The sequence below is a fragment of the Triticum urartu genome, chromosome 5A (genome assembly GCF_056163025.1).
Source record: "Triticum urartu cultivar PI428250 chromosome 5A, HENAU_Tu73, whole genome shotgun sequence".
Taxonomy (NCBI): domain Eukaryota; kingdom Viridiplantae; phylum Streptophyta; class Magnoliopsida; order Poales; family Poaceae; genus Triticum; species Triticum urartu.
Window position 1 is genome coordinate 136,269,317 of NC_141877.1, and position 14,588 is coordinate 136,283,904.

Genomic DNA, 14,588 nt, shown 5'->3' on the forward strand with positions numbered 1-14,588 from the left:
AACCATTTGGAAGGCCACTCTTTGGAAGCCTTCTTCGGCATGCCGGACAAGTATCCGGTCCCGGCGATGCGCCATACCTCGGCTCCTCCCACTTTGAATATTGACCCCCTTGATTACGAGGGACGAGGCAGAATAGTTTTCTCCATAATTCAAAATGGGCCTCACAGCCCAGGAATAGCCCACATAGAGCAACGTAACCCGCGATGTGCAGGATGGAGGCGGGAGTGAAACTGTGCAGTTGGAGGCCATAATACTCCAGAAGTCCTCGGAGGAAGGGATGGATTGGAAATCCAACGCCTCTTAGCAAGAAGGGAACGAAGCATACTCGTTCCCCCTGGACGGATTGGGAAAATTCTCCGGCTAAACCCCGCCGTTGAAGGACGTCAATCCTGCTCGGATGAGGACTAGATCCGCGGGGGGAAGAAAGCCCTATTTTTGCAGCTTCGTCAGCTGACCGTGAGATACAGAACATCTCTCCCAATCACCTTTTTCGGAGCTGTGTGGATGAGAGGAAGAGCTGGGAGCGCTAGCCATGTTGGACTGGTTCCTCCTAGCGAGCTCTGAGGATTTTTTCGCAGGGTGTGGAATGGATCTGAGATCTATTCTCTTTAAATAGGCACCTCTCTTGTATGGTCAGGGTGGTGTGTGCAAAAATACCCCGACCTCTCGTATTCGCTCGCCACATGGAAGCTGAAGTCAGGAAGGCATGGAAGCCGATGGGCGCGACATTCAAGGGCTTTGAAGTAATTGGAGGGGGAACCCGCCTTGCAATGCCGAAGACAATCTGCACACCGGACACCTCGTCATTGAAGTCTGGTTCGGGGGCTATTGAGGGAGTCCTGGACTAAGGGGTCCTCGGGCGTCCGGCCTGTTGGACATGGGCCGGATTATTGGGCCATGAAGATACAAGGTAGAAGACTTTCTCCCGTGTCCGGATAGGACTCTCCTTTGCGTGGATGGCAAGCTAGGCGGCAGAATGTACTATTTCCTTTCTATGTAACCGACTTTGTACAACCCTAGTTCCCTCCTGTGTCTATATAAACCAGAGGGTTTAGTCTGTCGAGATAATCATAATCAGATAGGCTAGACTTCTAGGGTTTAGCCATTACGATCTCGTGGTAGATCAACTCTTGTAACCCCCATACTCATCAATATTAATCTAGCAGGACGTAGGGTTTTACCTCCATCGAGAGGGCCCGAACCTGGGTAAACATTGTGTTCCCTGTCTCCTGTTACCATCAACCTCAGACGCACAGTTTGGGGCCCCCTACCCGAGATCCGCAGGTTTTGACACCGACACGCCCCTTGTGGCTGGCCCTCCTCCTCCTCCCCTCTTTATATATGGGGGAGGGGGCACCCCATAGACACACAAGTTGATCTTTAGCCGTGTGCGGTGCCCCCTCCACATTTTTACACCTCGGTTATATTGTCATAGTGCTTAGGCGAAGCCCTGCGTCGGTAACTTCATCATCACCGTCGACACGCCGTCGTGCTAACGGAACTCACCCTCGGCCTTAGCTGGATCAAGAGTACGAGGGACGTCACCAAGCTGAACGTGTGCAGATCGCGGAGGTGCCGCGCGTTCGGTACTTGATCGGTTGGATCGCGAAGACGTTCGACTACATCAACCGCGTTACTAAACGCTTCCGCTTTTGGTCTATGAGGGTACGTAGACACACTCTCCCCTCTCGTTGCTATGCATCTCCTAGATAAATCTTGCGTGATCGTAGGATTTTTTTTTTGAAATACTGCGTTCCCCAACATAGACATGACCGAGACACATCCCGGTCAATAACCAATAGCGGAACCTGGATGCTCATATTGGCTCCTACATATTCTACGAAGATCTTTATCGGTCAAACCGCATAACAACATACGTTATTCTCTTTGTCATCGGTATGTTACTTACCCGAGATTCGATCGTCGGTATCATCATACCTAGTTCAATCTCGTTACTAGCAAGTCTCTTTACTCGTTCCGTAATGCATCATCCCGTAACTAACTCATTAGTCATATTGCTTGCAAGGCTTATAGTGATGTGCATTACCGAGAGGGCCCATAGATACTTCTCCGATACTTGGAGTGACAAATCCTAATCTTGATCTATGCCAACCCAACAAACACCTTCGGAGACACCTGTAGAACATCTTTATAATCACCCATTTATTTTGTGACATTTGATAGCACACAAGGTGTTCCTGCGGTATTCGGGAGTTGCATAATCTCATAGTCAGAGGAATATGTATAAGTCATAAAAAAAGCAATATCAATAAAACTTAACGATTATTATGCTAAGCTAACGGATGGGTCTTGTCCATCACATCATTCTCCTAATGATGTCATCCTGTTCATCAAACGATAACACATATTTATGGTTAGGAAACTTAACCATCTTTGATTAACAAGCTAGTCAAGTCGAGGCATACTAGGAACACTTTGTTTTGTCTATGTATTCACACATGTATCAAGTTTCCGGTTAATACAATTCTAGCATGAATAATAAATATTTATCATAATATAAGAAAATATAAATAACAACTTTATTATTGCCTCTGGGCATATTTCCTTCAAATATGTCCACTGATACAACACCTTTCACCGGGTCAGGAATCAATGTCTTCAACTCCTTCGCCGTCGCCTTCTTTACCACAACGTCTGCCTCCTTGTGCATGTCCTCGATGATGGTGAAGTTGGAGCACACATCCATGGCTTTTCTCGAACTTGGTGCGGTCACCGAGTGAGCAGCTGAGGCAGAAAGCCCTCCATTCAATACTCACAGGGGGGGTGGGGATGGGGTTCATGGCGATGAAAAGGTGGTGAAGTAGAGATGTGGATGTCGGCGTTCTGGGAACCGAGGTACCCAGACTTGCCTGCCCGCGGCCCACAACGTGCCTCGATCGGCGGCCTGGTACGACCCATCTCCAGCACCAACAACACAAGACCCTCGCAAGGCGGACGACGCTAAGACCTCCCGAAGGAGTGGCCTCTTTAGGCTGGCTCCTGAGGAGTGGAGATTTCCATGCGAGCCCTCACCCTGTGAGGTTCGGATGACGCAAGCCATGACGACCAAGGCCAGGCGGGCGCCAGCGGGCGCAGTACAACAGGTTTCCTCTTTGGTGCTAAAGAGGTAAGCGCAGGCGCGAAGTCCCGAGGAATCAGCCAAAGATTTCCATTTCCATGCAGCAAGACCAAGACCGCCAGGACGGCAGGACGGAGGTCGTCGCCGAGCCCACCACAGCGTCTCGGCCAGAAGCTTTGCAGGCGCAGACCACCTTTCGTCAGGATAAGATGTACTTGTTGTCTCCCTTCGAATTTGACCGTTGTGGGATCTCTTCCCGCCTTTGTTTTGGGGGAAGAGGACCAAGGCCACTATAAGTATAGCCTAGCCACCACCATGGAGGGGGACGAATCATTCACACAATCCACACCCGCACCAGCTCACACAAACACAAGAACACACCTCCTGAGGTTGCTCTTCCGCTGTACTAGTTCGTCCTCAGCCCACCTCGAGGCTAATCCACCACAAAGCAGGAGTGGGGTATTACACCACAAGGTGGCCCGAACCTGGGTAAACTGCCTTGTCTCGTTCTTCTTTAGTTCATCGAGCTAGGCCGTGAGATCGATGAGTTGGCAGACTGGGGAGGTTGAGTTCCCCGCACGCACCCCAGAGTCGAATCTATCTAGGGTCTACGAAGACCTGAATCCGACAGTGGAAGAGGAGTAATAGTGAGAGACAAAAAGGGTTTGAGTGCGATGGTGGGTAAGTAGTCTCCATTTGGGTGGGCAAGGCATTTGGACGATAGGAATGAATTGCTGATCATCCTTTCAACTTCGTGTTGTTCATGCAGATCGACGCGGAGAGCACGAAAGACAAGAGAGGTGGTGGCAGCCGGAGAGAAGGGCATGGAGATTGTGCCGCCATTAAGAAGCGCAAGGAGGTGGTGATGCCCTTAGACGATGACATGGTGGCGGAGGAGGCCCCAGCGGTAAGCGGAGGAACTATGATTTTGCCACTACCATGAGAAGGCAGGGCTAACCCACCTTGCAAAGTAATCCTTGCCTCGAAGCTGGAGTGCCTGCTTATGCCTCTAGGCTTCACCAAGCACTCCCCCCGTCCTTCAGGAGTTCAAGCTGAAACTAACACCTGATGCGCATGAAGGGTCACGGTCGAGGTGATCAACGACATGGTCACCCTTAATCAGGGTTGGCCCCCTTTGCCGCCGTTCAACATATCAGGATCGGCTACATGGTCACCTTCAAGCTACTGACTCCTGACACCCTGAAGGTGATCGTCTTCAACAATGACGGCGTTGAGGTGGTCATCAAGTGCAAGAGCACGACGACGCCTTCATCGTGAACATCTAGAAAGCTCTCTGTTGTCTGATTACGAGCGTTGGTTTAGTTTTAAGACTATGTCGTGCTGGTTTGGTTTAGGATTGCTTGTTTAATAACTTTCATACCATGTTAAACTTATTCTTATGCTATCTATATGTCTCTGGTTTGTTTTGTCTATTCTAGTGTGCTGATAACCTCATCACTTCAATGAGAAGGTTATCAAAAAAGAAACCAAACAACCCGACTTTTGTTTACCCAAATCTGCAATCAAGTAGTGAGTCTTTTGTTTCGTCACATCTAGGCTAAAGTGTAGTAATTTTTATCTTGCATAAGCTCAACCAGGTCCAATAAAAAAAATATAAAAAAAGATGCAAGCAACCAAACGCGTTATTAATTCAGTCGAATGCGTATTTCGATTAGCAGTTCAAGTTGTGCGTGTGTGCATCCCGGCCAGGAAAAAAAAAGTTCAAGTTGTGCGTCTTTCGGTCGACTACACGCCGATCGGGCCCATTCACCGAATCCCGGCTTCCTTCCTTCCTCCGGCTCGCGCGCTCCGAGAATCCGACGACGAGACCACCGACGCGCTCGCGGTCTCGGCGTGACACCATCCACCTCGGCACACGTCACTGACATGTGGGACGAGAACGAAGCTCCGATCCACCTGTCAGTGCATCATCCTGACTCTACACCGTGTAATCCTAGCGTGCGCGTCGCCTTTTATCCCTGGCCCACATGGCGGTGGCCGCACGGCCCCCAATGATATACGCTCACGTAGCCCCGCTCCCTCCGGGCCCTCTCGCCAGACATCCCACCAAGACAGACGCGTGGGACAAGTCCTCCCCCCCCTCTCCCCCTCTCCTGTTCCCCTCTCCCGTCGCCGGCGACCTCGACGGCGGCGTCTCCGGCGACCCAGGCGCCGGCCACGCCTCCCCATTCATCCGATCGATAGATATCTCGGGCCTGGGACCTCTTATCCCCTCCCCAGAACCACCGCGCCTCTTCGCTCTGTTCACACCCTCGTCGTCTAGTGTTCCAAGGAGCCAATCCCCAGCGGGCACGAAGCGCCTGGGCCGGGTGCTCGCGCCCCAGATCCAGCGACCCTCCTGCCATCGCGGCCGCCATGGACGACTTCCAGGGCATCCTGGCCCGCGACTTCGGCCTCCGCCCTAAGGGGAAGGCTGCGCCCATGTCGGCCGCCCGCGCCGCGCCGTCCTCTGGATCCGGCTGGGACAGCACCAGATCCGCCGCCGCCGCCGTGCCATCCGCCCCCTCCTACGACGACCTCTTCGGGGCCCCGTCCTCCGCGCCGCCGCCCAAGCCCACGCAGCCGACCTCCATCGACTCCATCTTCGACTCCTTTGCGGAGCCCTCTGCCTCCGCCGCGCCGCCCAAGCCGAAGCACTCGTCCATGCCCGTGTTCGACAAGCCAGTCTACGATGACGATATCTTTGACGGGGTCCCTGGTGTGAAGAGCTCCTCGGTGCGCTACGACGACGTCTTTGCGGGCAACCATGTGCCGGCCCCTGCAGACGACGACCTGCTCGCTGGTTTCGGAACCAAGTCAGAGGCGAGGGAGGTGCCGGAAGATAAGTGGAAGCCCGGGCCAGCAGCCGCCTCAGCGGGGTTTGATGATTTGTTTGCGGGGATTGGCAGGAGCAGCCCGGTGAAGCAAAGGTATGGGCTTTTATCTGCAATTTCGATATAAAGGACGGCACATTATCTCTGTATGGAACATAGGAGTGTATCTTGTTATAGTAGTCTTGAGACAGATGAACCCAAAGCTTTTGTCGGTACTCGCCTAGTGGGAAACGGGAGGATCGTGTGTAAGTCATTGAGCTGGGCAAATTATGCAGTCATATGCGCATATCTACCGAATGTTGCGTTGAGTAGAATCTATAACTTGCCAATATGTAATAGGTTTACATTGGTATTACACAGGTTCAGTCAGGAATGCATTTATGATCTGTTTTAGTGCTCTGCTGCCCTGATTCACTTGGGCCTGTATCATCCCTACATGCATTATGTTAGGTTAGCTGTAGGTAATTTGGATAGATCTTAGACCAGTCTGTACATGTTCTAGCTGCATGTCTTAGGCGCCTATGCAACACAAGTTTGATCAAATTGAGATCATGTTTTGGTACATTGTATTTTTCGTGCTTTCTAATGCATGATAGTTTCTTTTTAATTTAGTAGAATCAGTTGACATTGATGACTTTAAATTCGTAAGGGGCAGATTATATTGGAAAATATTGGAGCACAGTGCAGCGGCTTATGATTTGAGGGGTGTGCCAACTTCGACTGGATTGAGCAAATTATAATAGAAGTTGGTAAAATTATATCATTTGGAGTTTGGTTTGCCTAATGAAACAGATTATTAGAAATAATCTGATGTATGTAAAGCTGAACGATTTAGTAATTTTTAATTATATTGCAAAGCTCCCTGATCAGTTTGCACTTTGCATCATGTTGTTCGTAACAGATGCAAGTTATCCACAAGTAGGCAAAACGCCAACCACTTTTTCCCCTCGTTTTGCCATTCAGATTAAATGCCAACTAATGTGAATTCTGATACATTGGTACATGAATTTGTGAGGCCTATCCGTACTTTGTGCGAGTTCACTTTGATTTTTGAGCTTTCAGAGAAAAAATAGGAAATTTGATTTGACTCAATTTATTAATGCAATTTCAAATGGGTTATGCAACAAAGTTGACGAGGTTATGAACTTGTTGCCTCTTGTGATTTAGGCAAAAACTACATTGATCAAAGATTTTCGTTGTTTTCACCTTTTTTACTTAGATAGATGTTTACTTCCTTACAAATGGGTCCAGTTTGTAACGTTCTCATTTTTATGATCTCAGGCAAACTGCTGGTGCTAAAGAAAAGAAGGTGCCTACATCTCAGCCAGCTAGCATGGCAAGCGACCCTTTTGTTTCTTTTGAAACAACTTCTACTTCAGCCCGTCAATCCTCTGGGATATTCTCGGATCCCTTGGATGAATTGGGTAGGCATTCAAAATCTCAAGTAAAAACTGCTGCTGACAGTGGTCTATTTGAGGATTCTAGCGCATTCAATCAGGTCCCAAAATCAGAACCTTTGTTTACCACAAATTTGAGTGATGACTCTAAAGGTAGCAATGGATCAACCAAGGCCCGAGACTCGAGCCCTGTGCAAAATTTTCCGAAAAGAAACTCAGCCCAACAACCTTCTGTGGAGGACTTCGAAAATATTTTTCCACAGTCACAATCTGCCCGATATTCTGATGTTCATGTTGATAGTGGTGCTCCAGGTTCCGAGAAATACAATGGGAATGGTATGGATGACCGGTCACCAAGATCAGATGAGTCTGAGGATGAGATATGGCTTACAGTTTCTGAGATTCCCCTCTTCACACAGCCAACGAGTGCCCCACCACCTTCAAGACCACCACCATCTCTTGCAATTAAGCAAAAACCGCATGGATCAAGAGCAAAACGAAGGGATGATGATTATCTGCGGCACTCCACCCAAAACTACAACCATAACAAAAGTTCTTCGATGGATGAATTAGAAGAATTTGCCATGGGCAAACCTCAGAAATCAGCTTATGACAGTGCAAATCCTTTTTATGAGGATGAATCTGAGCGGAATTCATCGGCGGCAGCATCTGCAGCTGCTATGAAGGAAGCCATGGACAAAGCTGAGGCTAAGTTCAAGCATGCTAAGGAAGTACGAGAGAGAGAACGTGATGCAAAGCTTAGAAATAGGGAACAGCAGGAACAGGATGATGAAGCAAGGTCGTATGCACAGGATCAGGAAGAGAGAGAGAGGCAGGAGAAACTAGACAGGGAGAAAGAGATGAGGCAAAGGGAGGAAAAGGAGAGAGAACAAAGAAGACTTGAAGAAGCGAGGGAGCTTGAGCAACAGAGAGAAAGAGGGAGGGGTAGGCAAGCTGTGGAGAGGGCGACGAAGGAGGCACGGGAAAGAGCAGCTATCGAAGCACGTGCAAAAGCAGAGAGGGAAGCACGCCTACGTAATGAGAGGGCTGCTGTGCAAAGAGCTCAGCAGGAAGCTCGTGAGAGAGCTGCAGTGGATGCTAGAGACCGAGCTGATAGGGCTGCTGCTGAAGCTAAGGAGAAGGCTGCTGCTCAAACCAGGGAGAGGGCTACAGCAGAAAGAGCTGCTGTTGAGAGAGTTCAACAAGATGCAAAGAGAAGAGCTGACCGAGCAGCAGTGGAAAAGGCCGCAGCTGAGGTTCGGGAAAGGCAAGCTGCTGAGGCTCGAGAGAGGCACGCTGCTTCTGCAGCGGCAGCAGCGGCAAGAGAAAAACAGAGTAAACCAGATGACCTTGAGTCCTTTTTTGGTATGGGTGCCCGAGCAAACAGTGCACCTAAGCAAAGGGCTCCAACAGTGGTGATTACAACAATCTTTGTGCAATAGTTGTTTTTATGGTAATATTTTGCTAGTGTTTTTCTAATTGTGGAAATTTCAGGATCCTACGTTTAATGCTCAAAGTCAAAGTAGAGCGGCAGCCACCTCTGCTTCAGCATCATCTATGCGGAAGGCATCATCTACAACAAATTTTACGGATGACCTATCCGCGATATTTGGAGGAGGTACTAATTATCCGTAACAGGAGTACTATTTTGAGTTTGCCAGTTATAAATCTTCATTTGATTGGTTTATGTTCTTTTAGCTCCCACGCCATCTGATGAGTTTCAAGCGGTTGAAGGAGAGAGTGAAGAGAGAAGACGTGCTAGGTTGGAGCGGCATCAACGGACCCGTGAACGAGCGGTATGTTGATATAACTAGATGATGCCCCGCACGTTGTTGCGGGAATATTTTGCAATATTTCAATGAGGTTTTTGGTTACACGAAACATCAATATTTGAAATAATAGTTTTTGAAAGTATATAAGAATTTGATGTAAATAGCATAATAGAATGGAATTTTACATGCACGCATGGGTGCATGGTGAAGTGGATTTTTAATATGCATAGTTGCATGTTGAGGTGGGCCTTTTTTATGCATGTTGAATGATGAGGTGTCATGCTTGCATGTTGAGAGAAATATGTTAGTGGGGGCTAGCTATTTAGATATAGAAGATTCCGATAAGGATTGTTCTCTGCTAAAAATTGTTGCTGTTAATAGTTGATTGTACATTTTCTGTATGATAGTGGAATTGTGATGCATGCCTAAATGTTTGAATCGTAGCTGATTTTTAACTTTACTACGTATGCAGGCAAAAGCCCTGGCTGAGAAGAATGAACGGGACATGAATGTTCAAAGAGAGCAGGCAGAAAGAGATGTAAGTACTCTTTCATGATACATGAGCTGATTTTTCTTCTTTTGGCCTCTAGTAAACATCACGTAATACAGTCTCCATATATTTTTATACACTATGCAGTTCCCTGGTTGCCTGTCAGTGAAGTGTGTTATTGTCCCATTAGATGCTTGTTGTTGGCTGCTAATGGCTAGTTCCTTACTTCTAATTGTGATGTCTGTTAATTCCAGAGAATTTCGGAAAGTCTAGACTTCGAGATTAAGCGATGGGCTGCTGGAAAAGAAGGCAATTTGCGGGCACTGCTATCAACTATGCAATATGTGAGTCCTTGGAACTGCTAAAATTTGAGGCAATTCTTAGTTATTTCTGTCAACTCTCTGTGCATTCTCTTTGTTCTATCCTTCTTTTAAACAGAAGCTACATGCGTGTTTTTAGTCTACTCGAATATATTATTTTGTCGTTCAATTTCGTAATGTGGTTATTTATCCTGTAATTTTGTAATACGTTATGGTCAACAGATAGTTTCTCTTGTCTAAATTTTGTTCCTCGGGTATTTGTTTGAGCATTCAGATTCCTGCAATCCAAAGTCTTAACTGCATGTTTCACTAAACTATTTTTTCGCTGAATTGACCAAGTGATGACCAGTCATGGCATTGTATAGTTTTGATTATTTGCTGATGCTTAAATGTACTATATTCCCAACTCCACTCATCCCATCATTTGGCCACCAATGGTATCCGCCACAAACCATTGCTTGGTTGGTTCTTCTTTCCTCATTCTGTAAAAAACTCAGACAAGCCTAGTTGACTATTTTTCCTCCATTAATAATTTTCATGCCAATCTTGTTCCACTTTCCAACACCTTGGTGCACAAGTTTTCTCCCTTCTGGATTCATATCCCATCATGGGCGGAGGCTGCATATGGGCTGGAACAGAGAGTAGTGCACTGCTGACCCTGATTCCAAACTCCTGAGCAAACCTATCCTCTGCATACTTGTTGCTGGGAACCATCTCATATTAGGGACTTCTCTGCTGCGGACATCAATAGTGCTCTAGGTATATCGGCCACTTCTTTATCATTAAGCTTCTTAGAGTATATTCCCATGACAATCTTGCACGCTTCCACAGGCAAATATGCATACTGAGAAATAGCATGGAAGATTGTACAAGGGCAAAGGTATTCTAAGAAGCTTAATGATAAACATGTGATAAACATACAAAGAGCAAACTTGTCATTGTCCCCTGTTAGGAGCATAGCATCTGTGAGATGGTTTTCCAATAAGCAGAGCATAGATTTGTTCAGTAGTTTGGAATCAGAATCACCAGTGAACGAGTCTCTGTTCCACTTTCCATCTCCTGTGCAGCCAACACTCGTGGTGAGATATCATCATGAATCTGAAAGGGATAAAACTTGTGTGCCAAAAGCTGGACAAAGGAGCATGATTAATAGAGGAACTGTGGTCGACTGGGCTTATTTCACGAATGCGTCTAAGATGACCAGTGAGGCGGTGGCCTGAGATGGGATGGCAGAGGTCAGAGCCCAGAGGTGTGCAGATGAGGGCATGACCGTGCCCCCATCTTGGGGGCTAGAATAGTTGGGTCATTGTGTGCCGGTACATGGGCGGAGAGGATGTACACTGAGGAAGACACAAGCGCCCAATGATGCAGAGGCATCGGTTCAAGTCACTGACTGGCGCCAGTGTTTGATATGGCAGAAGCATTCTGCACCTAGATATTGACAGAGGGAAGCAGTGGAGGCACATATCTGGTAGCCAAGAAGAGGGTGGTCCACGGGAAGGAGTGGGTAAGGAGGGGTGGAATATAAGAGTGTTTAGATCACTACTTTAGTGATCTAAACGCTCTTATATTTCTTTACGGAGGGAGTCTATAATAGGCAGCTGGGGTTCTGGTGGGTGGGAAGAGAACAAAGAAAACGTAGGCTCTGATACCGTTGAGTTGCATGCACCAATCAGTTAGCCGGAAAGCCTAATACCAATTGCAGTACATATCTTATAATCATTTTGGTAATGTGCTGCAATACCATCTTTGTAGCAACAATGTGATCTGCATTTCATATTCGCTGGTTAAACTATATTTTTTCCCAATAATATGTGTTAAAACAGCAACAAAGTATAATATCTTTCAGGCCACATATAAAACATTTAAAATCCTTTGCTGTGAGCTGTAGTTGAAATACAGCCATATAGATGATCTCTTCCACCAGAAACATGTTTGTGGTTATGTTCTCTCCTGTTGTTATAGCTGTGTTCGAGCTTCTTTCAAACAATAACTCTTTAGGATAAGCCAGAAAAGTTCTGTGTTTTCCCTGGTGGTAATCCATGTATTATTTCTAAACAGGTACTTTGGCCAGAATGTGGATGGCAGCCTGTATCCCTAACAGATCTGATCACTGCTGCTGCGGTTAAAAAGGTGTACAGAAAGGCAACTTTGTGCATCCATCCTGATAAGGTGCAACAAAAGGGTGCAAATCTACAGCAGAAATATATCGCCGAGAAGGTTTTTGATCTTCTTAAGGTGTGTTAACTTGTCTGTTTCACACCAGTATATGATGCTTTCTTTAGCTCAGGATGTGTACATTAAAGCTGCATATACTAGACGATACCCTGCACGTTGCTGAATCCTATATATAGTTTCTAAATATTGTGTAGAATACTTATTCAATCATTGTGATTTTTACTATGAGAAATTTCTATTAACCCTCCTCTCTACATTCCAAGATTGAATAAATCATAAAGATTGAATAAGTATAATTTTTATTATTCTTTGCGATACACCAGAGCAGAAATAACCTGTCGTCCCCCAACATTTTTATTAACCCTCCTCTATACATGCATTAAACAGGAGGCCTGGAACAAATTTAACTCTGAAGAGCTCTTCTAAACATTACTATGAGGACCATCTTCGCCCGTGTAAGGTACTCGAGAAGTCCGCCCACCGTGCATCATCACCTCCTTTGACTGCTTGAGGTGCTCAAGGAGGAACGTCCAAGCTGGAGCGGCCGGTCATGCCGTCAGGGGAAACAATGAAGTGATCAAGTGAAAGCCCCACCCGCCATTATTTGTTATTGTATTGCTGTTTGCTTACTGCATCCATCTTCCTTCCACCTTGTGCATGTGTTGATTCGACGACTATTCGCAGCTGCTACATGCCAGCGGACCTTCAACCAGTAGGTGTATATTAGCGTCCTTTTTGCTCGGTTGATGGTGGGTTGTGTGTAGCAGCGGAGCGGGTTCGGTGTTGTGATTTTTGGGGTCCAATGTGCTTCATTTTACTTCGGGAAGGCCAACGTTACATGGATTCATGGCTTGTCACCTGTTTGATGCCATGGCCACTGTCATACGTTATGTTGTGTTTGTTTATTGGGAACTGCTGGTGCAACCATGGGAGTTGGAGCCGTGCCTAGTGATTTTTTTCCTGTATGATTTCGTTATAAAGTTGATCTGGAATTTTGGGTAGCTGGTTTGCCCTTTTTACCGAGCAGGCGTTTGGTTTCCTTGTTCCTCGGAATTGGTTCAAATTGCCCTGTACGTGGCTGAATTATTATGCAAGATACATATACACACTTAAATGTCGGCACGCTATGATAACAGAGTAGTAGTACTTGTTTATCAGTCAGAAATTGTTCCCACACTTAAATATGTCGGCACGGTGTGATTTCAGTAGAATTAACCCGAGTCTTTCAATTTTATCTCACATTAAGGGTCAATTCTTTGTTGCCTTTTGAAATAAGCTCCCCCTTATCCAACATATTCTAAAAGCCGAACCAATTTTCTTTTTAAAAGCCTAGTTACTAGAATAAGCTGGGTACTGACTACTTTTTTATCAGTAAAAAATTGTCGTATACGTCTGTCATGTGCTTGGTTCAGTGATTCCACAAAACATAATTATCGATATCATTCCATCTGCTGTGCTTGACCACTTTGCTATGTCATATGCTTGGTTCAGTGATTCCACAAAACATAATTATCGATATCATTCCATCTGCTGTGCTTGACCACTTTGTTAGGAATCAACTGACTGATTTCGTGGAGAAATCAATTGGGTCTTGAGCCGCTAGATTTGTCCCTCGCAAACTGATGGATCGGTCAATGCAACAAGTAGCCGCATGGGCGTGTTGCACTGCAGGTTCGCCGTCCGGCACGCTGCACCATGCCCTTCGCATTGCAAATTTCCACCGCCGACGAGATCTATGGGTCACAACACCATGTGTTGCAATGCAACTCCGCCACCAACTGAGATCTGCGAGGACGTGGCACCACGTGCGTTGCGTGGAAGCATCCCCTGCCGACTATGAGATCCACTAGTTGCACCTCTCTTGCTCCGTAGCACTTGTGGCACTGCACCGACGTGTTCGGCAACACCAACCGCAACAACGGCTGGCGATGCTCGGCAACACGGACCGCAACAACGGTCGACGGTGTCGATGATGTTGGGCAACACTGACCATGATGGAGCATCGGTGCTGGGCAACAGAGCTCGCAACATCGGCGGTGGAGCGGGAAGGGAGGAAGGGGAGGAGTAGGGGAAAGAGGGTGCATGAGAAAAGGAGAAAATGAGAGCGCGCGCCGACGAGATTCTATCAGTGCAGAAAAAAAGAAGTGCATTGGCCGCTCAGGGAAGGGGATAAGGAGGAAGGAGAAAGAGGTGTGTGGGCCCTATGGGGGCACGTGACACCTGTCGGAAGTGGCTTACGGGAGAGAGAAACCATCTGATTAAAAAAAGTGTTTTCCTTTCTCCTTACGTTATAGTAGTGTCTCCGGCTTTGGTGTATGCTAGTTATATGCATGGCCAACCATAATTGCCCTTTTAACTTCTGAACGTTAAAAATGCAGTTTGGAGCTCGGTTATAGAAATCTCTCGTATGACGTGTTTGGTTACCCACACTGTTTTTTTTGCCTCTGCATTTGTGTCACAGATGGGCCCGACTGGGGTAAAACAAGCCAAAACCCATCATTTGCACATAGTTTGGTTT

The 14,588-nt window shown here is 46.9% G+C and overlaps 1 protein-coding gene across 1 annotated transcript; it reads left to right on the forward strand.

Annotated features, from left to right (window-relative positions):
* The first annotated feature begins 5,127 nt into the window (after nucleotides 1-5,127).
* On the forward strand, nucleotides 5,128-13,089 carry LOC125508174 (auxilin-related protein 2). Its single transcript, XM_048672781.2, has 8 exons — nucleotides 5,128-6,009; nucleotides 7,195-8,725; nucleotides 8,805-8,928; nucleotides 9,009-9,106; nucleotides 9,555-9,620; nucleotides 9,827-9,916; nucleotides 11,954-12,130; nucleotides 12,458-13,089. The coding sequence occupies exons 1-8, from the start codon at nucleotides 5,456-5,458 to the stop codon at nucleotides 12,494-12,496; spliced, it is 2,679 nt and encodes an 892-aa protein (XP_048528738.1). The 5' UTR covers nucleotides 5,128-5,455; the 3' UTR covers nucleotides 12,497-13,089.
* The last annotated feature ends 1,499 nt before the right edge of the window (nucleotides 13,090-14,588 follow it).

Excerpts from the sequence above, each read along its gene's own strand:
- LOC125508174 (XM_048672781.2), top strand. The coding sequence starts at position 5,456 with ATGGACGACTTCCAGGGCATCCTGGCCCGCGACTTCGGCCTCCGCCCT. Across the intron at positions 6,010-7,194 it reads AGCAGCCCGGTGAAGCAAAG|GCAAACTGCTGGTGCTAAAG; the intron begins GTATGGGCTTTT and ends TTATGATCTCAG. Across the intron at positions 12,131-12,457 it reads AGGTTTTTGATCTTCTTAAG|GAGGCCTGGAACAAATTTAA; the intron begins GTGTGTTAACTT and ends TGCATTAAACAG.